Source organism: Galleria mellonella, unplaced genomic scaffold, assembly GCF_026898425.1.
Source record: "Galleria mellonella isolate WM207_F2 unplaced genomic scaffold, CSIRO_AGI_GalMel_v1 utg746, whole genome shotgun sequence".
Taxonomy (NCBI): Eukaryota; Metazoa; Arthropoda; class Insecta; order Lepidoptera; family Pyralidae; genus Galleria; species Galleria mellonella.
Genome location: NW_026442148.1, coordinates 322,069 through 348,806, shown reverse-complemented (window position 1 = coordinate 348,806; position 26,738 = coordinate 322,069). Strand labels below are relative to the sequence as shown.

At 36.1% G+C, this 26,738-nt stretch overlaps 2 protein-coding genes across 4 annotated transcripts in view; one reads left to right on the top strand and one right to left on the bottom strand.

The window, feature by feature from the left end:
- Positions 1–14,268, bottom strand: part of LOC113515273 (zinc finger protein 271-like) — a 58,927-nt gene extending 44,659 nt beyond the window's left edge. Inside the window, exon 1 of one of the 3 annotated variants that reach the window (XM_052901148.1) lies at positions 14,013–14,268. In XM_052901148.1, the coding sequence (XP_052757108.1) occupies positions 14,013–14,034 (22 nt within the window). In that variant the 5' untranslated portion in view covers positions 14,035–14,268. The remainder of the gene's footprint in view (positions 1–14,012) is intronic. The other 2 variants (XM_052901143.1, XM_052901146.1) reach the window with 2 other exon arrangements.
- The window catches only part of LOC113517717 (uncharacterized), a 50,123-nt gene extending 23,679 nt beyond the window's left edge, over positions 1–26,444 (top strand). The window contains 8 exon segments of the mRNA XM_052901142.1: positions 4,318–5,108; positions 5,111–5,779; positions 14,760–16,240; positions 19,731–19,824; positions 21,185–21,342; positions 23,471–23,634; positions 24,183–24,273; positions 25,525–26,444. Coding sequence (XP_052757102.1) covers positions 4,318–5,108; positions 5,111–5,779; positions 14,760–16,240; positions 19,731–19,824; positions 21,185–21,342; positions 23,471–23,634; positions 24,183–24,273; positions 25,525–25,629 — 3,553 coding nt within the window. The 3' untranslated portion in view covers positions 25,630–26,444.
- The last annotated feature ends 294 nt before the right edge of the window (positions 26,445–26,738 follow it).

Genomic DNA, 26,738 nt, shown 5'->3' with positions numbered 1-26,738 from the left:
GAAATTCGATACGCAAAGTTTGTGCTGTTCTGGCATCTACTTAAACTCTTATCTGATCTATTGAAGTAGTCATTTTAGAACTTTATAAATACAAGATTTACTAATTAATAAAACCATTTCTCACGGTATTCGAATTTTAATTGGTTAAAAGTGACCAGTTATCTGATGTGAAATTTTGGTTTTCCATAACAAGTTGAAGCATTAAAATTGGATCGAAATTTCTTTTTCGCTTGATAACATGATTAAAAGGTCATGTGATGTCCGTCATCCACCATACATAACCCTAAAACAACCAATTGTTTTCTAACAACTGGGCACAATCTGTCTGCCAGGGGGAAAGGGATTGTTAGTAATAGAGACTGAGAATCCCATTGCTAGCAATACACCCAACCAGGTCGACCTCCAAAAATACTTGTGTTTCGAATGTTATCAGCATTTTACTAGCGCGGTAAAGTTACGAATTGATTATTTAAATGCATGAGAAATTTTTGACGTAACTTTCACAAAAATGTAAAGCAAAAGTCTGATTACAACCTGATTAAACGGTTGTAAATTAATACTTACGAATATTTTACTGAACTATGTGTTATCTTACGGAAGTCCATATCCATCATCATCATCATCATCATCATTTCAGCCGTTGCACTGTCTTCTGATGAATATAAGCCTTGGAGGGTTTTGCCAGTACTTGCCTCGCTTGGTATCTGGATAGGCAACCGCAGATAGGCTTTTAGAGATGTTTTAAAAGAAATGCTGCTGTCTATCCTTTGCCTTTCCTTGGTCGCCTCTAACGATTCCGAAGTCGTTTGCTTGGATACCTCTGTTCCATTCGTGTTTCAACCGTGAAACAGTTGTGTTTGCATGGCTGTGTTTCGGTTTGAAAGTTGGGATATGTCAGTGAATTTACAGGGTACAGAGGAATAACACCTGAGTAGTCAGGAATGGCAACGCATGGGGGGTATCATGGGTGAAACAGTATACTGTGTTATGTCCATGGTATTGCTCATGCCTATAGGCGACGGTTACCACTTTCCATCAGGTGAGCCGTCAGCTTGTTTGCCATTCTAATTGATATATATATATATATATATATATATATATATATATATATATATATATATATATATATATATATATATATATATATATATATATATATATATATATAAGCTGTCAATTCGCAGTTTGGATGCCGAACGGTTATTGAAATTATCACAGACTGATCAGCAATGATCAATATTTTAATTTTATATGCCTTTTTTATATTAATACCCGCCCACTTTGTACTTTTTGTTATAACACATTGTGATTTGTCAATCTTTGTCAGGTGTCCACGATACAGTTTCGTCTAGTGTGGGGCCCATTGTACCTTGTATTTGTAACTTTGTTTTTTGTCAAACAATAAATTTATATTCTATTCTGTTCTGTTCTATTCTATTCTATTCTATTCTATTCTATTCTATTCTATTCTATTCTATTCTATTCTATTCTATTCTATTCTATTCTATTCTATTCTATTCTATTCTATTCTATTCTATTCTATTCTATTCTATTCTATTCTATTCTATTTTGTTCTGTTCTGTTGTGTTCTGTTCTGTTCTGTTCTGTTCTGTTCTATTCTATTCTATTCTATGTACGCTCTAAATTAAATAAGTAACTAATGGAATCATTAAATCGATTTATCGATTTTTTATTTGTACTACTATTGAAAATCAGTGGACTATCTTATGGTCGAGTCGATTATTCATTTGTTTCATCATATCAGCCTTTAACTGTCCACTGTTGAACATAAGCCTTCCCCCTTGAGGAGTTTTTTTTTTTATATACAACTTAGAATGGCAAACAAGCTGACGGCCCACCTGATGGACAGTGGTAACCGTCGCCTATAGGCATGAGCAGTACCATGGACATAACAGAGTATACTGTTTCGCCCATGATACCCCCCATGCGTTGCCATTCCTGAGGACTCAGATGTTAATCCTCTGTACCCAGTAAATTCACGCCATATCCCACCCTTCAAACCGAAACACAGCCATGCAAACACAGCTGCTTCACGGTTGAAACACAAATGGGACAGAGGTACCCAAGCAATCAACTTTTGTACAAAGTCTCTCTCTGGTGCTTGCCAGTAGCTGCCACACTTGGCAGGCGGGTTGGCAACCGCAGTTAGGCCTTAGAGATATTTTAGGAGGGACGCTGCTGTCCATCCCTCGCCCTCCCTTAGTCAGTTTTTGTGACACCCACAGGAAAGAAGGGGTGGCCTATTCTATGCCGGGACCACACGGCTAATTCATTTGTTTACATTTTCGTTAAGTTCTGTCGAAATAGACTATAATTTATGTACGCCCACGTTCTGCCTCGACATTATTTTGTTATTATAAACAGTTGCCTTTTTTTTTTTCTTAAACTCCTAAATGGCGAATGATGGCATAGTTCTTTAAATACTTTGCGCAAAAGGTGAATAACTCCTTTATTTTTTTAATATAGGACCAAGGTAACTAACCAAATGCTTTTTGAAGCAGCGGTCGTCAATTCAGATGCCCGTGGTCCTTTTTGTAAATAAGTCTTATTGAAATAAAATTTAAGTTTATAAGTGTTTAATTTACAAAACGTTCTTCATGTTCATTAGGTGCGTTGGGCATTTTTTTGAGATGGGAATAAGCCATTGAACTCGCAGCACTGTTACCGTTACTGTAATCGCTACTTCTGACGATTCAAAAAATACACACGTAATTATTGAAGTTTTCACCTCTATCGTCACTCCCGGGGTGCCAGTGTCATTTTTTATGTTATTGACTTCTAGGGGGACCACGTGTTGGTCGATCTGACAGAGGGTATATTGCTAGCAACGGAATTGGTAGTTTTTTGTGAACGCGTTATATTTGCTCTATAGTTTCGGCATACAATGGGCCGCCTCTTCCTTTCCCGTTGGTGTCGTAAGAGACAATTAAAAAATCGTAATAGTGGAGGGATAAACAGCAGTATCCCTCTTAATACGCCACCAGGGGGAAAGGGATTGTTAGCAATGGCGTTTGATAGCCCCATTGCTATTGCTCAGGTCGACCTCCACGTGGTTCCCCTTGGAAACCATCGTGAACAATTCTTGTTGAATTCATCACGATGGGCTAACTGACCTGCTTCATCCTCACCTATCATCACTTACTGGTATCCCTCCAGCGTATACCAATAGCGCAGGCGGGGTTACCATTCCATCATCATCCATTAAAAAAATACGCCACCAAGCGTGGAAATTACTAGCAAAACCTTCCCAATGGGAGGCCTATATTCGACTGTGGGTGATTAACAGTTGATATTATGATGGTGATGATAATGAACACGTCACATGCTTTGCTTAACATAATCTACTCTATCTATGCTAAAGTTATCGATTTACCATCCATTATTGGTGATACATTTATAAATTCCAAAACAGTGAATGCGGTACGCTTTGTATCAATATATTTTTTTTGTTTCGTGTTGTTTACTGTACAGGAAGTTACACAGTTTGTTGCCAGTACCAGGCACGCCCTTCCATCGTCATTTGTGCCACATATTTGCCCTTTTATAGTGAGTTGCACGCGACGTTTAGGGAACTAGTTACTTCCATGCAGTTGTTAATTTTTTATAGTTATCGATATTTGAAACTAGATAAAAATGTATTACTTATAAGTAAAAGTATCTTTTAAGTGTTTTAAAATAGTACAGTAAGAGAAATAGTTACAAGTTCTTATTCTTTATACATATATTGACTCGATAAATTCGCGCCAAATATCTCGAGTGTCCAGCCGCCATATTGGTTTTATGTAGTATCAAATATGTCTCGTATCCACTTAGAAAATCGACTAAAAATAATGTTTTTCAGATTTACAATTTGTTTATTTTCTTAACTGAATTAACAACTAAGTATTTACATGTTTAAATAATTGTTTGTGTGAGTATCCGTTTTGTTTATAACGCTTTATTGCATTATTGCGCTTTTTATGTTTTTTTCTTAATTTCAATGCTTATGCTCTTAAATAATATTTAAAATATAAAAAGTTGATACTATTTAATATTTGTAATGGGTATTTATTTCTAAAGTTATATTAATTGTTCTCAACTACATTTTATGTAACACATAAACACTTTAACAAAACATTATTTTCCCGCTAATATAAATAGCCATTTTCGATTAAATTTATCAATGAACAAAATTGTTTTAAGAAAATCAATTCAATTCAGCTTAGAATAGGCTTAAGTTTATAAAGATAAATGTAAGTGCATCCGTATTGAACATATTTTTTTAAATGGTATTTCTCACAATATCTCTCTTTGCAGTGACCTACCGGATGAAGAGGACAAAAAGTCACCTGTGCTTCTCCTTGGCGTTAACAAGATAACCGACTCTCCGTCTTTTGTGAGAAGGAGATCTATAGAACCTCATACAACTGGATCCATTAGATTTTTTAGACCACCAAAGTCTAAATATACGAGAGGTCTTCATGGCGATGAAAGATTGGAAAAGATCCGGCAAGATCTCTTAATTCATAAACATACGAACAAACCGGACAATTACATTCCAAAGGATCACGATATATCAGTAGAAAGGGAAGAGAAAAGATGTCTCAGACTGAATTGCGTTGGAAACTGCGTCTGTGATGGGAAGAAGAGGTCTTCGAATAGAGGCTCTTTCTCCTTTCACAGACCTGAGAATAGGCAGTCTTCTTTGTGCCCCTCGGAACCGTACGGAAGATCAGAGGAACCCAAAGACTTTTCAGAAAACGATATAGAATTCAAATACCGTGAACACATTCCAAATTCGCAACCTTCCAGCAGTAAACAGAGTTCGTATAACGTCACTCCAAAATCGACTGAACGCCGACATTTCCTATTGGCTAACCTAAATGAAAGGTTTCGAAAGACGCTCAGTCTAGATTCCCGGAAAGTGGAAACGAATCGTGTACCGTTGAGTCTCCCAAAAGAATCTCGTCCGAAATCACTCGTTAACACCAGCAACCTGTGCGTTCAAAATTTTAAAACTGGCGACCCGTTTGTGACGTCAAATTTTGACAAGGCCAGCCAACCAAAGAAAAAACGAAAATCGTTTTTTTCACTCGACGGTTTATTCGATTCAAAAAGTCCGATACGTCCTCTGTAGACGATTATTGCTCATCGAAATATAAGCGTTTCGAATTAGAAAGCGATGACTCTCCCTTATTCAGACGAGACAAATCGCCACGCAACGGTGAGAGAACGCCAGACCTCCTAAATCTTCCGGTTATTATAGATTCAGTACGCAAAAAGCAATCGGACACAAGGAGGCAATTGGAAAAACTAGAAAGTCATTACTATAAAAGTTTAATTAAGTCGCGTACTGTTATCGACGCTGTCCCCAAAGACGCCACCGACGTACAAGGCCCGAGCGGACATACCAATCAACTATTCAACGACGACGATGACGTCGAATACATTGAACCGATTCGTAGCAACTTCACGAGTCAGAGCACGTTGATATTAGACAAAAACATTCCAGGTGATTTAACTTTGAAGCCTGATTCGATACTAACAATTAATACAGATGAGACTGATATAAAGTTACCTAGTTCTACTGTTTCCCCGAAGTCCCACGAGGAGAGGACTGACAATGATCTGGATAGTATAGGGGCTTATGAGATAGAAGTTAAGGAGGCGGATCTGCTTAAAGACTGTTCAAAAGACTTAACAGTGAAAGTCATGGATAAATCTGTAGATTCGATCGGTAGTTGCTCTTTGGACGTCGACGCAAGCACGGATTTTTCAGGTAATTTCAAGATTACATCTGTGTGCTCTATTGTAATGTCTGTATAGCATGTGAATGTGGTCAGTACCGTTATTTATTGTCTTTGTATTTATTTGTATGAGTTTACCCTTCTACAGTTGGTATAATATTAGCTCGCAAAACTATTTTGGGTGTTTATAAATAATATAAGATTCATATGTATAAGTAATGTCAAATTTATATTTTAATTCATCATATTAGCCTCCCCCATAAGGGGGGGATTTGCCAATTGTTGCCACGCTTGGCAGGCGAGTTTTTTTATAATGGATGATAATGGAATGGTAACCATGCCTGTGCTAACAGTATACACTGGCGGGGCACCATTGAGAGATGATAGGAGAGGATGAAGCAGGTCAGTTAGCCCACTGTGATGAATCTAACAATACATCAGTCACGATTGCCAACGACGGGTTTACCATTCCATTTTCACCCATTAAAAAAAATTGAAAAATGCTACGTTGATGTAAACTCATACAAATAAATTATCATTTTAAATAATATTATAATCATTCATTATAATAAATTATATCTCAGTATTTTTTCTTTATGTGTTTTCTTTATTTCCTACATGTCATGATTGTGATGCTTGTATGCTGTATGCTTAGATTTATATACATAGAGTGTCTCCATACAAATGCTTCGAGAAAAACGTGTCAACTTTTTCATACAATTTTGCGTGATAAATAGTTATGAGTGATTCCTTTATAACTTCTATGTTTGTCTTATAATTTTTGCATCTTCTAATGCGTAAAAACTCATATTATTTATTAAATAATTATAGATAAGTCAAGATAAATTGTGTGCGTAAGTATATAGGGAACTGATAAAAAACGAGTCAGTTTATTGTCAAATTAGCGGACAAAAAGTTGACCCGTTTTTGAGAGTCGACGCTCCATCTATATAAGCTAAGGCTGTATGCTACTATCATGTAATCTGTAATCATATTTCGTAATTTTCAGTTCCTTTATCTATTTTCAAATATTTTTTATCTTTATCTCATTTCATCTTATGTAATAGACAATGTAAGGGTAAATAGAAGATAAATAGACACGTCGCGTACATGTGCTGTAGGCTTTACAATGTTTTATTTTGTAATGATTATTATAAAGAGATTGTGTCCCACAAAAAAACTGACTTCAATTGTGACAAACCAGTTATTTTAATCTATAAACTAAACTACTGAACTGATTTTGATAAAATTTCTATAGAATCAATCTATATGTGGGCGATATTATGGACTGTATGTTAATGGATTTGATGTAAGTAAACAATGGGTTTATAGGAAAATAACTATAATAAAGAAAACTATGAAAGACAGACTAGGACAGTGAAAAAGCAAAGTGACAATTGTAAATACAAAAAAGTATAAAAAAAAAAATATAATAAAAATAAAATCTATAAAAGAACTAAGGAGTTTGCAACACTGTATGTATAGTGGATATCCTTTCAGATAAAAAAAAAATTAAATCCGTTTAAAATTGAGGTATGAGGTAACAAACATAAAAAAAAAACGATTTACGAACCTTCTTTTTGAAGTCCGTTAATGAAGATGATATACAGTTTGGGTAATTTTCGGCTATCGAAGCATTTCAAGAACGACGAGGGCCGAGAAAAATGGAACATCAAAATCAATGCAGCCATCAACACATTACGAATCGAGATGTTGAGAGAAAATATCCAGATGCATGGAAAATATCGGGTAATTGACTACGACTGGTTCGTGTTGTGGATTTAGAACTTACATAATTATCTAATGAGTTCACATATTGCATTTTATTTAAAAGCCATTTAATAATAGCATATTTTTTTTTTATACACAACTGCCTAAAAAAGGAGCGTAATGTTTTTTAGACTTTATTCATGTATGTAAATATTTTTTTATCTGAAAGGATATATTGTATTTACAGATTGGTTTAATTACAGTTTAGTATTTAAAAAAATAATACGTTTTGTCGACTTTTTTTATGGGATACAATCTTTGTTTTCGACATATTTTGCACTACCGGAATAACCGGGATAAAAAAAGCAGCATATATCCTTCGCCGTCCTATATAGTACGTATATACCGAATGTCGTAGTTATTGGTTGAGCCGTTAAGCCGCTATAAGGTATCAAACAAACTCACTTTCACATTTATAATATTAATAAGGATTACCTAAAAGTGATTAGTAAACGAACGTGGGTGCTCGTCTGTAGAGCAATAGAAGATTAAAATTATTGTTATTACTTTATTGCAAATTTTTCATAAGAATGAATGAGTATACTTAATTTGTATTATACAATTTATAGAATAAGCAAGACAATTAATAAATGCAACGAGACAGTTGTATAAGTACAGTAAGGCGGTCTTATTGCTGAGCGGTCTTATTATTACTACTATACACTACAATATTTTGTTATAATTCTTCTTCCGTGTATTTAATTACAATAATTTATATAGAAACTGTAATGCTTTACTACTGATCTATAATTATACAGATCAATGAGTAATACCTCGTAAAATACCGCGCGAACGTAATCTATACATACTCTGTACGTACTTATCCACACGACTGAGAAAAAAGCGCGCGAAAAAAATTGCGCGGGAAGAATTCACAGTTTACATTTATTACGCAGTGCGTATGACGAATTTTACAATTCAAAATGACGCCATCGACTATGCTGTATACTTAGTTAGGATAACAATGTTACTACATATTTATCATAGATCGTTTGAATAATTAAGTAGGTATTTTTTTTAATTTTAGGTGTAAAAATGGACATTTTTTTAATGGGTGTAAATGAAATGGTAACCCCGCCCGCGCTATCGGTATACGCTAGCGAGACACCATTGAGAGATGAAAGCAAATAGGTTAGAATAAAAGCAAGCCAATTTGTCTATTGTGAAAAATTCACCTTGGTTTCCAAAAGGAACCGCGTGTAGGTAAACCTGATAGTATATTGCTAGCGATGAAACCACTAGCCCCCATTCTTAACAATCTCCTTCCTCTTATTTAATTACAGCAATTAAGTTTGGCAACACAATAAATCAATGGTGTGTGGGTATAGGTATACATATATATATTTATTAGTAAAGCTACATAAATAATGAGGTATTTATCCAAACAACAGTAATTAATTATCTTCATTCATCACAACTAGAACGTGCATAATTTATTCAACAGAAGTAAACTTGACATACATTTTTCTGTGACGTACTTACCATACGCATATGTACCATTGTGCATATAATTGAGTCATTAAGTAATAATGTAGGCATGAGTAAAGTGAACTTAAGTCGTTTTCCCCGTCTGTCTGCTTCTCCATTTACCTCTATATCTCGCAAGGGATTTGATACGGCTTTCACTGACATTTTCGTATTATTTTATGCGGAATTAGCGACGTAATCGCGTAAGATGACCGCTAAAAAGTATTTATTTGAAATCAGAATCTTTTTTTTTTTTGCTTATTTTAGTAAAAGATTTTAAGTAAAAGAAAGCTCTAATATGTGCTCTCTATAGAGGGCTAATACTTACCTAATCGAAATTTTCGTATGATATAAAATTAAACTTAATCGAAATTGTGTCGACAGAAGAAATTAGAAACTTATGTAACCAGGTCATATCCTTAACCTATGATGTACTATTATGAATTTATGAGTCGAAAGAATCAAGCTAAAATACCAAACGATCGATAGCGTAGTTTCAAGAACGTATAATTTTTAGTTCTTTTATTCAATAATTCTCTAGAAAAAAAAGAACTTTCCCTTAGTCATGCTTAAAGTCCACGGACAAAGGTAGTTCACGATTAGTCAAGATCGTTTCTCGTGGCTGTATAAGGAGCACTTAGATGGAACCTTATTTTCCTTATTTGTATGGTAAATCTAACGTAAATATTGAGTTTAAGGTAAAACAAAAAGAATTAAATATAAAATGACCTTCTATTATTTATTTCTTATTTTATTTTATTCATATTTATTTCTTTTTTTTAATTGTGACATCCATGTTGTGTAGCAAATTATATAAAGGTGGATATTTAAATTACTGCATGTAAATATAATCGTATAAATACATCAGTATTGTATTATTCTGTATTGCAAACAGTATTCAATAATGTAGGCCGTAACCAGCAAACAATGCAGGTTGCAAAATGCAAGTCACAAGCAAAAAGAATATACACACGAATAGATGTTGCGGCCTCGTTTAGCCCACGCACATCTATGGATGGAAGTCCGGTCACTGTTGTCCTATCTATCGTCAGATACGGACACGTCAGTGATCTTATATTTACGATGTTCTGCGCGATCTAATAGTAAAAACAAATGTTAATTGGTTAAATGAATATTCATTTACAACTTTGTTAACTCCACCGTGAAACGGAACGGACCATCCTGGCCGCGTCGCAATATCACAGACATCTCGAGTTTACGTCAAAAAATTAAAAAGTTAAGTTTGACATTTTGCTCATTGTGTGAGTATGTGTTTCTCTGATTTCATGTGATTTAATAAATTTTGTGTGGAATATTTATATTGTGCCTACAAAATAATAGTACATTTTAATAATATATTGGTGTTTGTGTAATCCTTGCGTTGCGTAAACTTGGTAAGGTTTCCTTTTTATTACTCTGTGACCAGTTTAAAGTAATGTTCTAAAAGTTTTCATTGTCTTTCTACCTGCCATAATTTACATCGTAATTTAATATAAAATAACGTATGTTATCTATTTTAAATTCATTCTTTAATTTATAAAATGCTCTCTAATTATAGTATGTCTTGGATGAGTAATTCAATTTCTAAGATGTGGGCACTTAATTGAATCACAGACGAGTCATAATCTTACGGTCTGCTTAATTTATTTTTAAAATTTTAAACAAAGTGAAAGAGAACATTATATACGATATATATAATTTCTCGTGAAAGTAATACGAATTAATATGTGTCTTATATAACATTAACTTATAAGAGAACTAAACATCATGGATTATTAAGTGAACAAGTTATATGTCGTCGTATCTAATGTAATTAACTGCTATGAACATTATTTACTACACATTTTAAAAGATAAGTTTATCTTTAAAATTATCTATACTTATGTGTCATTAATTTAATTTTTTTAAATTATTTTTTTAAACATGTTTCTTTTTATATTTGCTTTGTAGAAAAACAAAATGTGGTTTACACAAGTGGTACATAATAATTGTATTGAATAATATATTGGAATATTTTTTTTTTATATTTTATATTTGGATTGGACATTATCAAATTTTTTTATCAAAAATTTTTACAATCTGTTATGTAATGTTAAAATCTCAAATTTGTGTTTAAAATCCCTACTAATATTATAAATGTAAAAGTGGTTTTGTTACCTCTTGGTATTTTAACTGCTCAAACAATTATTATAAAATTTTGTGTGCCTATTTTTTTTTAATTCTAATTATTGTTGAGGCTTCAGTACACTTGGATGCCTATGCTAGACTCATATGGAATGTCTAAATGTTAGGTTTGTCATATTAAATTCTCAGGGCCACCTTTACAGACAGATATAGGTGTTTGGTATTGCGACTACTAGGTTAGCTATGGATTACATTGAAGTTACATTATATAAAGTTTCATCCCCCAGAATTTGCTGTCTCAAGTTAGTGCAATACTAACCACATCCCACCAGCAAATGAAAATGGTATTCTATTTTATTATAGTATGTAATATTTAGGATAGAAATGGACCTATACTATTTTTTATCTCGGTTAATAAGCATATCCTGATTGGTGGACATTAAAATGCTTGTAATGAATTTTATAGCTTATTTCTTGAGGAAAGTTTTCTATTCAATTTTCCAATACAACTGCATCATTTAATTTGATTTCATTCAAATCTCATTTCAGTGAAGCAATGTGATACAGCTAGTTACTAACTTAGCTCCAGTTTCAAACTATAGACACTTGACATAAAAGTGTAATTCATTGACATTCAAGTCATGCACAACAAATGTGAATGGGCATGGTGTGAGTCAATTGACTATTACTGTTGTATTCACAATGGTTCCATAAAATGCATTGTTTGTTTGTCTTTTTTGCATATATATATTATTTGCACATTAACAATCTATATTTATTTTGTAATGTCATTTTTATATATATATTTTTTTTTCAATCAACATCAAATATAATTGACGATTGTGTTCCATAAAGAAATCAATTTCAGTTGTGTTAAAGCTTTCTTTTTTTTTTTTTAATTTTGAAAAATAAAACTACTGAACCGATTTTGATAAAATGTTTATGGGGACCATCTTTAAGTATACTTTCAGATAAATAATTTTGCAATTTGCTTTACAAGTGACGAAGTTATAAAATAAAAAACATTAAAAAATACAACTGATTTGAGAACTTCTTTCTTTATAAGGTCAGTTGGGTAAAAGGTTTTCTTCTGAATTCAGTTTTGTTTTTACATTTGTTACTTCATATGTCAATTGTAAATCAATTTGAAAAATTCTTTTTATCTGAAAGGATATACTTACAAATTGGTCCCATAGAAATTAAAATAACTGATTTTGCCATAAGTGAAATCGATTTGTTTTTGTGGAATATAATTTTAAATTATATGTAAAATGGAAATATGAATAATCATAATTTAAATTAATTATTTATTGATCTTTCTAGAGTAAATTTCTCAATGATTCATTAAGCTTTTAAGCCATTATAAGGTAACAAACAAACAAACTTTCACATTTATAATATTAGTAAGGCTCTTTAAAACTGCTCGAGAAGACTTCATCTAAGAAGGCGGCCTAAAAACTTTCGATACTAGAGGGCGTCACTCATATATTAGTGGTGGTAGTATTTATTGGGAGGGAAAGGGATTGTTTGTTTGATTGGACAGTATTCCCTATCAGGTCTATTATATATCAAATAAGGAATAACACAAATTAATCATGTTTTTTTTTTTTGGTTGATGATGAATACATGTATAAATCATAATAGGATATGTGTTAGTACCCTACATAATAATAGCTTTTTCCATAAAAAGTTATAACAGTGAGGATGGTTCTAGAAAAACTCTGACACATTGAATTATTGATATACAACAAGGTCAATCTCCCCACGGTCCCACTGGAAACTGCCATAGTTAAAAAAAATGGTTGATGATGAATACATGTATAAATCATAATAGCATGGATTTATCATCCCTTACTGGTGCCCCGCCATATAAATAGATATACACTCTTTAGTGATTCCTACAAAAGATTAGATTACAATAGTAAACTTGTAGATACAAACAATTACAAGAAATATTCACACTGAGAATATAATGGACAGCGTTGTTGCTAAAAGTGATCTCTTCCAGGCAACCTTTGGATGGAGAGGAGTAGTATATATATTGATAGCATGGCGGGATTACCATTTCATTTACATCTAATTACAAAAAAAATGTAGTATTTATTTTATTTACATTCAGCAAGGTATATTAATCGGTCAAAATCGACCTTCACCGGTTATAATATATTCATAATCAAAAGATTAGATAAGGGATAGTTAAATCAATGAATTACATGTACAATATTTAATATTTCACACAGAAATGATGTGTACTTTGCTACTCTGTGTTACTTTTCAATTAACAATTTCATATTGTTTATTTTTTAATTTCTTTTTAGTAAGTGCGCGCGAAATGTTTTGTCTATGATTTAGTTAGGATTTGGAACGTTATTTTTAAGTTTTTTTTTTTATGTGTGCGGAAATTTATCGTAAATAATCATGTGTGATTATTTTGTTGCTTTTTCTTATTGTAAGTTGTTTTTTTATTAAATTATATTTTGTAACTTCGTGATTTAACTGTTTGAGAAAGATTTTATTTGAATGTATGTTTTATGAATGAGTAAAGATTTATTACTATGGTTATAATAATGCGTTGAAATGGGAGAAGCCATTTTTTTTAATACCATGAAGACGGAAATAAAGCGTACAGCCATACGTCATCAGACGGATGGAAAACGTCCACTGTAGCCTATGGATGCATATATTTTAGATATATGGCATATATAATGGATTATTATATAATCATAATATTTTTATATATAAAGCATGTATTGGTGAGACCTAGATTAACTATTACTCGATTAGGGGGGTGCCCTCTAGCGCCGAATATTTCTAAGTGGCCCCCTTAATTGTTAGAAGGCCTCTAATGTGGTTTACCATACGACGGCTTTCCATGTTTGCTACACTAGAATAGCAATCACTTACCATCGGTAAACCGCAGGCACATTTGCCATCCTTTCACTTAAAAAATATAATATTATAATTATCTTTACACACAATAGAAAATACAACAATTGTTATTCCATAATTTATAAAAAAAAATTGAGGTTTACACCACTGCACGTTTGCACGGTATTGGCTAACAATATATTGTATGTATATATTGTATTTAATTTTAATCATTAGCTGATAAAAACAGTTACATTAATATGATAATTAGAAGATAAGCCTGTAATAATGTAATAAATAATAAACATGTTCACGCCTATAACCGCTAGTAAGGTTGTCAGAGGCATTTGTCAATTGTTCCCGTTGTGATGAATATAACTCTCGACATACCCATATTTTCTGGAGCATACTAAAATCCAACGTGGCAGGGCGCTAGCCTACCGCCGTCACTCGGTTTAAATTGTTTTTTTTTTATTGGATGAAAATGGTATGGTAACCCCGCCTGCGCTAACGGGAGACGCTGGCGGGGCACCAGTGAAGGGTGATCGATGAGAATGAAAACAGGCCAGTTAGCCCATCATGATGAATTCATCAGGAATTAACCATGATAGTTTCCAGGGGGAACCACGTGGAGGTCGACCTGGTTGGGTATATTGCTAGCAATAGGATTCTTAGTCTCCATTACAAATAATTCCTTTCTCCCGGGTTTAATTTGGTTAGTCTTCGGTGTCTTCCAGCACCATTAGTCGTAAATTTAAATAGAAAATATGTTTTAAATTACAGATACCACATCGGGAAGCTTGAATCTCCTAACGCCGTCGTCGACGACAAGCCGTATCCGGGACTTCACGTCCCGCATCCAGGAGCGAGCGTCTAACCAACCCCCGCAAATAACACCGATAGCTACCCCCACGCGGACACTAGACGACGCCACACCCACTCCCAAAAAGTCAGAAAACCTCCTCAAGCCTCCCCCGAAAGTCCACATCGATGCTGGAAGTCATAGGTCTCGAGGCCATCACAAGAAACGGGACGAAGTAACCCACAAGAAGCCCAGTTACTTAAACCTCGCTTGCTCAGTAAACGGGTACACCAATTTAACCACATACGACTCCAAATTAAGGCAAGATATCAACAAAAGTCGAGAAGCGTCGCCTATAAGGCCGATAACCCACACGTATCAGTACAGAACAGAGAATAATTCGCTCCTCGTGCCAGTTCCGGTTAGCGCCAACAAACTGCTGGTCCCCACCTTCGGCCCTCATGATACACGCACGGATTTGACAGCGAAAGCGCCTTCCAAGGCGCACACAGACCCGTATCTAGCTTCTTCACCGCTACATGTATACATGGCAGCCGAAAATAAACAATTAAAGAACGATTTCCTAGGCCCCAGCATGACGACTACCAGTAGATCGTACATTTCCAACGAGAGCAAAAATTTCGCATCATCCATGCTCCACCAGAAAGACGAGGTCGATAACGCTAAAGAGCTAACGACGTTCAAGTCGAGTTACTCCGAAACGAACTTTCGGAAGACGGTTACGACCAACGGAAAAGAGTCTCGTTTCGTTAGCTCTGAATCGTACACGATATCATCGAATGGAATGTCTAAACGGGTAGAGATAACTAAAGAAAACGGAGAAAAGTTGACCAGTCCGATGAAGAGCTTTATACAGCAGCGCGTCGAAAGACTATACGGGCCTGGTGCACTCGCTCAGGGTTTCTTCAATCAGAAACGGCATAAACTAAAGAGCTTAAGCGATGAAGACGAACCCAAGGTGTTGACGGAAAAATCTATGAACTGTCCAAGCGAGAGGTTCGTTACTCCTCGGAAATCTGAAAGTTTCGAAAGTGAAAATATGTATTCTAGTCCCAATGGTGAATCTGACGTGTCTTTGCCTGTGCTCAGGCATCTGAGGCCAGAGTTCAGGGCGCAACTGCCTATATTATCGCCAAAGAAGAGTGTCAAGCCTGAACTATCACCTCAGAAGCCCGAAAACATTCCAGTACCCGAGAAGACTGAAGCGAAACCGAGTGATATGATTACAAATGGTGTGTCTGTGATAAATTTGGACGATTCGAAGCAAAACGATGCAGTAGTTTGTGTTAATGAGCCCGTGGTTAGTGTTAATGGTGAAAAAAGTAATGGTGTGAAAGAGCCGGTGAAAGATGGACATTATTTCTTGGATTTGGAGAAGAAGGAGACGGAGAGGCTGCTCGCGTTGTCAGTTACTGCTGAGAAGGAATTGGAAAATTTGCAGGTAACTTGCTGAATGTTTAAATCGAGAATTTAGGTTATAAAAGTAGTTTTACGGATTCCATTCCTTTTGACGACGATTTTTTTGATGGGTGAAAATGGATTCCCTCTTGCGCTATCGGCTAGCAAGGCACCAGTGTGAGATGACGGGTAAACTGAAAGCAAGCTAGTTAGCACATCCTGATAAAATTAACAAGAATTAACTACAATTGGGAAACTCATGAAGATAGACCTGATAGGGTATAGGATATTATTAGTAATGGGTCTGTTTGAACCACTTATTAACAATCCCTTTCCCCCTAGTATTTTTTTTTAAATAGGGATATGGTGGTAGCTGAGTATAATGTCAAGCCAATTGGCCAGAGATCGGTCTGACAAGGTATATTTCTAGCAATGAGTTTTCTAATCCATGTTACTAATAATTCATTTCTAACAGACTTCAAAAAGAAGCAGGTTCTCAATTCAGATGTACTTTTCTTTATACTTGTTACCCGATAATTTCGTCAGTTGTAAACAGATTTGAAAAATTCGTTTTCTGTTCGAAAGGGTATATTTAGAGATTGGTCCCATAGAAACCGATATAGAAGGAGCCATCCTTTGCCGTTAGTGTCTTAAGAAGTGACTAAGGAAATTTAATGGTTGAGAGATGAGCAGCAGCATTTCTCTTAAAACAGCACTAAAGCCCATCTGCAGTTGCCAACCACCTGCCCGGGGGGGGGGGGATTGTTAGTAATGGAAACTGAGAATCATTGCCATTGCTAGCAATATACCCAACCAGGTCGACCTCCTCGCCGTTCTCCCTGGAAACTATCATGGTTAATTCCTGATGAATTCATCATGATGGGCTAACTGGCCTGTTTTCATTCTCATCTATCACCCTTCACTGGTGCTCCGCCAGCGTATCCCGTTTTCACCCATCAAAAAAAAAACACCTGCCGAGGTACTACCAGCAAAACTCCCCAAGGGAGAGGCCTATGTTCAGCAGTGGACAGTTAACAGTCTATTCGGTGTCATTCTAAATTTGTAAATATTTTATTATGCTCAAATCCGCTTCTTGCGATTAATATACGACCTTTTACAGAATTTAGAATCATTGTATTATATTAACCTTGATGTAGTGGGTATGACTAATCTTGTTTATTTGGCGCCTATCTATACAAGGATTATAAATATTTACAAATCAATGCAGATAAGGATGCCCTTGTGACCCAGTGGTCTGTTGCCCATATTGTGAGGTCATAAGTTCAAATCCAATCGCTGATCACGTGGACTAGTTATTTATGCAACTTGCAATGACATATAATCTGACAGTCTACCTGTGAATGTGAAACAGACTCTATTTTCCGCGCTTAGCCTCTCATTTGGGCCATTGTGCGTATGAGTCGTGGCTAGTGCAGCCAACCTAGCCCCGCTCAGAAGCGTAAAAGCTTCCTGGGTTCTTCACAGGCCTCACGGAGCGACCTCACCGTTCCGAGGATTTCTAAACGTTGATGGGCCACAGCCTCAAATTCCAGGATTACGTGAGCAGCCGTTTCTTCGGCGTCGAAACAGCCTCGACATAGAGGGCTGTCTGTGGCTCCTATTGTGTATAAATGTTTGTTTAATGGACAATGACCCGTTATTGTCCCTATCATTATTTTGAGGTTTTTTCTATCTAGATGTAATAAACGTTTTGATAGTCGTTGACAGTCTACCTGATAGAGAATGGTAACCATCGTCATTGGCATAGGATTATTCTCCAGGGGAAGTCTGGCTCCGTAAATAAGGCATAGAATATATATTTTCAGACCTATTGCACAAGCATAGACAAAAACTAGGTTGGGCACTGGGCATTTCTGAGGTGGACATCCCCAATTTTTAGGATCGGTTCATACATACATACATATTCGTCATGCCTGTTTTTCATTAGGGTAAGCAGATACAATAGAAAACCAAATGCTCCGATTTAAACAAACCTCATTCGCTTTCTACACATTCATTAATCTACTCGTAATAATAAACACTTATTTACGCCGGTTACGAATACTCTTAATTTGGCCCTTCTTCGGCACGTCGCCTATTTGGAGGGCTACGTCCGTCCAGGGCGACCCCTACCGACATCTCCATTCATTCGTGCTCGATAAATCTCTTTCGTAATTCTTCTTTCGTCCATCCTCACCAAATGGCTATCAGTCGACACTTCTCTCTAATCACACTATTTCTCACTCTATCTTCATCTCTATAACGTCAATCTTACTTGCATACTTCTGCTATACCCACGATTCTCTTCTATACATGATTGTTGGGGTCTGTACTCCCTAAATTGTGGCAAGGCGAGTTCTCCTCGATACATTTTTGGTTGTCATAGTTTTTTTATTTATTTTAAATGGTACATCAACAGTGTAAATACAGATATTAATTTTAATTGATATATAGGGCTTGCATCTTTAATTTACACCAATTTTAGATGCACGCAAAATTTTTTTAAGACATCGATTTCACATTAACAAAATTGACACTAACATAATTGAGAGCAATACGTCTTTAACACTGTTTTCCGCTTTCAATATCTCCCTTACACATACCATTTCTCGACAATTTCCAATTTACTTTATTAAATGCAACTACATAATTGTTGTGCCTTCATAAGCACCCTGCGTCATTTCTTACGGCTGATAAATCGGCCCTTAAATTAAGGACCGGTAGACAGCAGAGGTCGCCAGTTCGGAGGCCGACCGCATACTCATTAGTTGCAGTATCCGACCGTTTATTTACCTTCTTTATGTTCCTCGAATATTGCGCCCACCATGTACCCTCTTGTATAGGCATTCCGTCACCCGTATCCAATAGCGAGGACAGGATGCCTTAGATACTTTATCGTAAACCATAAAAAAAATACGTTATTAATGCAGCCCAGACTCTATAGCCGCGACCATGACATTATCTCTCTTAATTATTTACACAACCAACATTATTATAAATAAATATTACGTCATTACTTATTTGACATCTTTGACACAATCTCTCGCGGCCTCTATGAGCAATAAACAGCATTGTCGGTGTGATGTAACGAACCTGTCCCCCCTTCCCTGCCCCTCACCGATCCGGCACCCATGGACTAATTTTATATTAATATGTATTTAATTAGTGTATTATCTAAGAAATAATTCTTGTAAGAGGCAAATGCAGTTGTATCCTGCATTTTTGTTGTATTTTGTTAAGATGGGGACTGGCTGGAAACCAGCGCTGTGCAGCTGTACACATTGCACTGGGACACATGGGGGGTATCATGGGCGAAACAGTATACTTTGTTATGTCCATGGTAGTGCTCATGTCTATAGGCGACGGTTACCACTTTCCATCTGGTGGGCCGTCAGCTTGTTTGCCATAATATAATAATATTCTTGTATATAATATTACTGAATTTTCTGTTATAATTATGTTTTTCTGGCAATAAATATTTTTTATTTTATTCTTAATTAAGTGTTTAATATGTACTTACGTCTAAATTTCAGAACCAGGATGTCAGTGAAGAGATTCTTGGTTTGCTCCGTTCTGCCTCCGGTAAGGCTCGCCTGCTGGCCACACAGAAGATGCAGCAGTTTGAAGGTAAGAGACCACCACGAAGTATCAAATGACCATGTACAAAACTCATCTGCTTGGGTACTTCTCGAGTTTCAGCCGTTGTAATCATTCCTGAGTCCTCAGGAATGACAACGTATAGAGGGGGTATTATGGGCGAAACAGTATACTCTGTTATGCCCAAGGTACTGTTCATGTCTATAGGCGACGGTTCTTTTTTTTTTAATGGATGATAATGGAATGATAACGGCCCCGCCTTTGCGAATGGTATACGCTGGCGGGGTACCAGTTAAAGATGATAGGTGAGAGCGAAAAGGCAAGTCAGTATTATTTTTTTTTGATGGGTGAAAATGGAGTGGTTACCCCGCCTGCGCTACGCTGACGGAGCACCAGTGAAGGATGATTGATGAGGATGAAAACAGGCCCTCAAGGGAAGTTAGTTAGCCCATCGTGATGATGAATTCATCAGGATAGGGGGTTAACCATGATAGTTTCCAATGTATTCTGTTATTTTCATAGTTCATGTTTATAGGCGACGACTATGTCGACCTGGTTATACAGGGTATATTGCTAGCAATGAGATTTTTAAATAGTTTAACCTTTATGATAATTTTTGTTTTTTAATAAAAAAAATTATACAACATAAAAATATTTTTACGTTAATCCAAACAAAAAGTATTCCCTCATAAAATTTGTAAGTAAATGAATATTAAAAAAATATTAATACTTTGTTGGACCACATCGTGATGAATACATCTTTGAAAATATAAGAATTCAGCTTTACGATGGTTTTCAATTTTATTATCGAGATAATCCCACACATGCTCTATAATATTAATATCGTGGAGGTCAACCTGATATTCCATGGGGGTCATTATCTTGTAAAAATATCCAATTATTGTTAAAACCCATTTGAGCTATATTCTCTTTTAAAATATTAATATACGTTTTGGGACCGGCAGTCCATACAAATACTCACCACCGTGTTTTACCCATAAATTTTCTTTCTTATATTCCTTCCTACCATATGATGTCATGATTTGAAAATATTATATTTCGGAGTACCATGGATATTTTTTTTTCTAGTGTCACAATGTATTCTGTTATTTTCATAGTTCATGTTTATAGGCGACGGTTACCACTTTCCATCAGGCGAGCTGTCAGCTCGTTTGACATTTTAAATTGCATAAAAAAATCATAAACAAAGTGCAGGAATGTTAAACTATTTAACAGTATTGATTTAAATTAAATAAATAGAGGAAAGTCTACTTGTATATGAAAATACAATATAAACAGCAGCCGTTGCTTCTTTTTATTTCGCTTACCACCAGGCGGGCCGTATGCTCGATACGTTCGTTTTGTTTATTAGTTTCTTCCTAATTTCCAGGTCTCTGCTACAACAACATCAACGAGCGGCTGGACGAGCCCTTCCCCACTACGGTGGAGGACCTCCAGGGATTCTGGGACATGGTGTGTCTGCAAGTGAAGAATGTCGACGCCCTGTACGAACATATAGCGCAGCTGAAGGCCAACAATTGGCAAGAGGTATCGTTTATATCACACATGTAGTAAAATATACTATGTACTGACAGACCGGCAATTAATGGTGGGTAGTAACCCGTTCCTTACTTGTCGATGTCGTAAAATATGACTAAGGGAGACCGAGGGATGGGCAGCAGCGTCCCTCTTAAAACATCTATAAAGCCCTGACTGCGGTTGCCAATCCGTCTGCTCTGCGTGGCGACTACTAGCAAAACCCCCCAAGGGGAGGCTTATTTTTCAACTGTGCACAAAGGCTGATATGATAATGAATAGCAATATATAACAATATCTATATATTCTAGTTATAATATCATGGTTAATCATCAGTTATCAGGGTTAATGATTTTTTTGCTATTTTACGTAATTATAAGGCAAAATTTCATGACAGATTAATGACAAAAAGTAATAATATTGTAAAGACTGTATTTCTCACAGCATACCTGACGACAAGAGATTTTATAACGAAATAATTTAAATTGGTATTTTATAATTGATGTATATTTTAAAAATAATAATAACAATTTATTTAATTAATAATATAAAAATGTTAACTATGGGTATATACATGAAAATAAAGAGATTTATTATTATTATTTTTTAATCTATTTCACTAAAATTCTCATCTCCCATCTATCGAAGGAGAGCCATTAATATATAGTTATTGGATCGGTATCCATATTATCTATGCAATCATAGAAACGAGACAAGATAAAGTCTACACTAGTTTTTTTTTTTTTTTTGGGTGAAAATGGTATGGTACCCCGCCTGCGCCGGGGTTCAGGGCACCAGTGAGAGAAACCGGCGTACAATGAATTCATCAGGGCAGAATCTTTATTTATTATTATTTATTATTATTATTATTATTATATCTATATGTTTGTGCAATAACATCTGAATTTGTATGTTAAAAATCCAGAAAAACCGTTACAATTTTGATTTTGTTTGCGATATCGTATTAAAAAAGTGGGTGATAAAAATCTTTTTTCCGACCATTAATATATAGTTAACTTTGGATCGGTATCCATATTATCTATGCAATTATAGATACGAGACAAGATAAAGTCTTCTTAGGTGAATAGATAGTAGTTTAAGTATACCAAATAATAATTTGCTCAATAAATACCTACCATTAGCGACAGCGTGCTGAAAATGAGTGTTTTTTAGTCATTTTTCGTGAATTTTAAGGGACTCTAGTGTCTTAACTGTTTGGAGTTAACAACTTCTGGTCGGCAGGAATTAAGTACACATATCATGGTTACAAAAGCGGCAAACAAACATACAGCCCGTCCGATGGTAAACGGTTAAATTTATTGGCTCAGACAAGTTTTTATTAAATGTTCTTCAAAAAGGGTGTATTAAGGTCGGCGACGTGCACATGACACCCCTAGTGTTGCAGGCGTCCATAGGCTACATTGACCATTTACTATCAGATGGGCTGTATGCTTGTTTACCACCTTCATGCTATAACCATATGGTTGTACTAGAGGGAGACTTTGTACAAAAGTCGATTGCTTGGGTACCTCTGTCCCATTCGTGTTTCAACCGTGAAGCAGTTGTGTTTGCATGGCTGTGTTTCGGTTTGAAGGGTGGGATATGGCGTGAATTTACTGGGTACAGAGGAATAACACCTGAGTTCTTAGGAATGGCAACGCTTGGGGGGTATCATGGGCGAAATAGTATACTCTGTTATGTCCATGGTACTGCTCATGCCTATAGGCGACGGTTACCACTTTCCATCAGATGGGCCGTCAGCTTGTTTGCCATTCTAAGTTGTATGAAAAAAAAATATAAGAAAAATGTGATGTATGATTATTCTAGTTATAATATGTTAATAATAATAGTTTTTTATTTCAAACTTTTTTGGTCCATTAAATATTTATTAGTAACAATTCTTAAAACTAATGTTAGTAAATTTACATACATACACACATACACACATATAATATATTAAATAATATGAAGATAATCACCGCTGCACAATACCATTGGAAATTGCGCAGCAGTGATTAACGTACACACAGTGCAGCCTGCTTGCTATCATACTCAGGATGCTGTTGGCGCTGGCACGTACTTTGCGTACCAGGGATGCGCACCTTTTCCGCATCGTTATAACATGACTTCCATTTGTCAGGTGTCCCCGCCGCAGCCTCGCGTGGCGGCCGCAGCCCCCGGCGCGGCGGCGGCTCCGCTGGCGGCGAGGGCGCGGCGTGCGGCGCCGCCCGCCAACAACGAGAGGGCTCGCAGGGCAGCCGAGAAGCGGGAGGCCGACAGGAAGGCCATGCTCGAGCACAGGAGGTAACTATGACCCCCTTATTGGAAGGGGAAAGGGATTGTAGGTAGGGTTTAACAGCAAGCAATATACCCTATCAGGTCGACCTCCGTACCGAGGAGGACTCCTAGAAACCATCGTGGTTAATTCTTGTGGAATACCTCATGGTGACTTGACTTCATAAAAACTAAAGTGTCCTGTTAAAAAATGTGGAATGGTGACTTCGTCTGCAGGATATCAGTGAGAGATAGTAGGTGACATTTTTTTATGCAACTTAGAATGGCAAACAAGCTGACGGCCCACCTGATGGAAAGTGGTAACCGTCGCCTATAGACATGAGCAGTACCATGGACATAACAGCGTATACTGTTTCGCCCATGATACCCCCCATGCGTTGCCTATCCTGAGGACTCAGGTGTTATTCCTGTGTACCCTGTAAATCCACGCCATATCCCATCCTTCAAACCGAAACACAGCCATGCACACACAACTGCTTCACGGTAAAAACACGAATGGGACAGAGTTACCCAAGATATATAGATATTGCTATATATTGCCCACCCTTAATTTACAGACGTGTGGCGCGCGAACGTCAGCAAGCGGCGCGAGCGGCCGCCCCGGGCTGCAGCCAGGAGACACAGGATATGGGCATCGAAGGCAGTCAGGTATTAATCACAAAAATATATTTTAATTATATATTACATATGGATGAATTTCTCGTTTAAATCAAAACAGTGATAGCTCAGCTGAACAACGTTTAACTATGGTTCAAATATGCTAATCCTAAACCGCTGTCTTTCAAATTCAATATTTATATTCGCGCTCATTTACAGCTGCTTTTGACTAAGGGTCCCGGATGGTCCCGAAACTAGTGGAGTTTTCTCGACTAAATACGCATAATTAAACCGGTAGTTAGTAGTCCATCTGCAGGCATTCACTGGGTGGGACTCTTTGTTCATCTATCAGAATTTGCCGGATGAGTTCCGATAGGTGGAGTGCCAGGGAGAAAGAGCAATTGTTAGTAATGGAGATTAGAAATCCCATTGTTAGCAATACCATATTTTTTTTTTAATGGATGGTTAACCCCGCTCGCGTTAATGGTATACGCTGGGGGGAAAGGGATTGTTAGTGATGGAGACTGAGAATCCCATTGCTAGCTATATACCCAACCAGGTCGACTTCTTCGCGTTCTCCCCTGGAATATATCATGGCTAATTTCTAAAGAATTCAACATGATGGACTAACTGGCCTGTTTTCATTCTCATCTATCACCCTTCACTGGTGCTCCGCCAGCGTATCCCGTTAGCGCAGGCGGGGTTACCATACCATTTTCACCCATTAAAAAAAACGATATACGCTGGCAGGGCACCAGTAAGAGATAGGTGAGAATGAAAAGACAGGTCGCTTAGCCCATTGTGATAAGGACACTTGAAATTCAACACGATAGTTTCCAGGGGGACCATGTGGAGGTCGACCTGACAGGGTTTATTGCTAGTAAGTGTACTAGCTGTCCACGTTACTAACAAAACCCTCCCCCACCCCAGCAATACCCTATTAGGTCGTCATCCTAAACAAACAAACAGAGGGTAGAAAGAATTGTTAATAATTAAATTTATTGCTAGCAGAAAACGCTATCGGGCCGACATCTACATGGCTCCCCCTGGAAATCATTGTGACTAATTTATCGTTGAATTCGTGCTGATGAGCTAACGGCCCTGCTTTTTCATCCCCACCAATCATCTCTCGCTGGTGGCCCCGCCAGTGTATACCGATAGCGCATGCGGGGTTACTATTCCATAATCATCCATTAAAAAAAAATATGACCTCTCTAATTCCATTCAAGTTTGGCCTACATTTCTAATGCCAGTTTGGAAGCCAAGTACACATAAATAAGATTTATTTTTATATTTTTTCAGGAGGTGGAAATATTTGTGGGCAAGAGCGCAAAGCCGTCGAAGGTGGCGCCCACCGGCGACTGCCGGAGTGCCAGCCGGTCTGATGACTCCATCGAGCAGAGCTGATTCCACTGCCCTCGGCGACATCAACTTATCTACTGAAACTGCTCACGATTAACAAATATTACCACAGACCTAGGACTAAATAGATGACGCAGTGCCATGAATGACGCGTGCCGATTCTATTGCACTTAAAATAAAAAAAAATCGAGGATATAAAAAAACAGGTTTATAGTTTTTTGTATATTTCATATTTAATATATAGTTATTCGTAAAAAATAAATTCCTCAAACTAGTGTTGCAACTGTTGGAGTATTTAGTAAATTTTGTTTCAAATTCAGCATTTAATATGACAAAAAAGGCAACATATAAATAATTATTTAAAAAAATACATACAGAAAATTACAATTATCGTAAAAAACATTATTATTTTTGCTATTTATTTATTACATACAAATTATTTCTTTAAAAGACATACTAAAAAATTTAAACACGTAACTGTAATGTATATTTATACATGAAATATATTTAAGAAAAAAAAGATTGCAGTTTTTTTTTTTTAAATAATGTTTTGACACCGAGCAAATTTTTGATTAAATATTTTTGATTATTGGGCATTTGTATAATTTATAGCGTGATATATAATAGTATTAATTTACCATCACGATATAATATGAAAGTGTATGCAAAATTGTATGAAGACGTTATTAAATGTCGATGCACGTCCACGATATTTTGGCGAAAATCACCAGTTGCTTGTATATTATTCTTGTATTAAGTGGTGACGTAAATTCGTTGTGAAAAAAAAAATGGTTAATTATAAAATAAATTTATTAGCTTTTTTTCTTAAATACGACAGGCGTGTTTTTTTTAATCTGCGTCATCTATCTAACATCTAAGTCTGTGTATTTATAAAAACTCGAGTGTGACAGTGTATTTTGAAGTGTTACAAAAATAGCCAAGTGAAATTTGGTATATGGTAAACAGTGGTAACGATTTATGGTTTAAGAGATGGGACTTAACACGGTCATTTAGGTAAACTATAATAACTTACTTGAGATATCTCGACGTTTCGACCATGACCATGTTACGCCGGCCGCAGTCACGAGAAGACTGGATGTAGTGTCATGTCTCCGCGACCGCAGTAGAGGTATTTTTTCTACCCACACATTGTC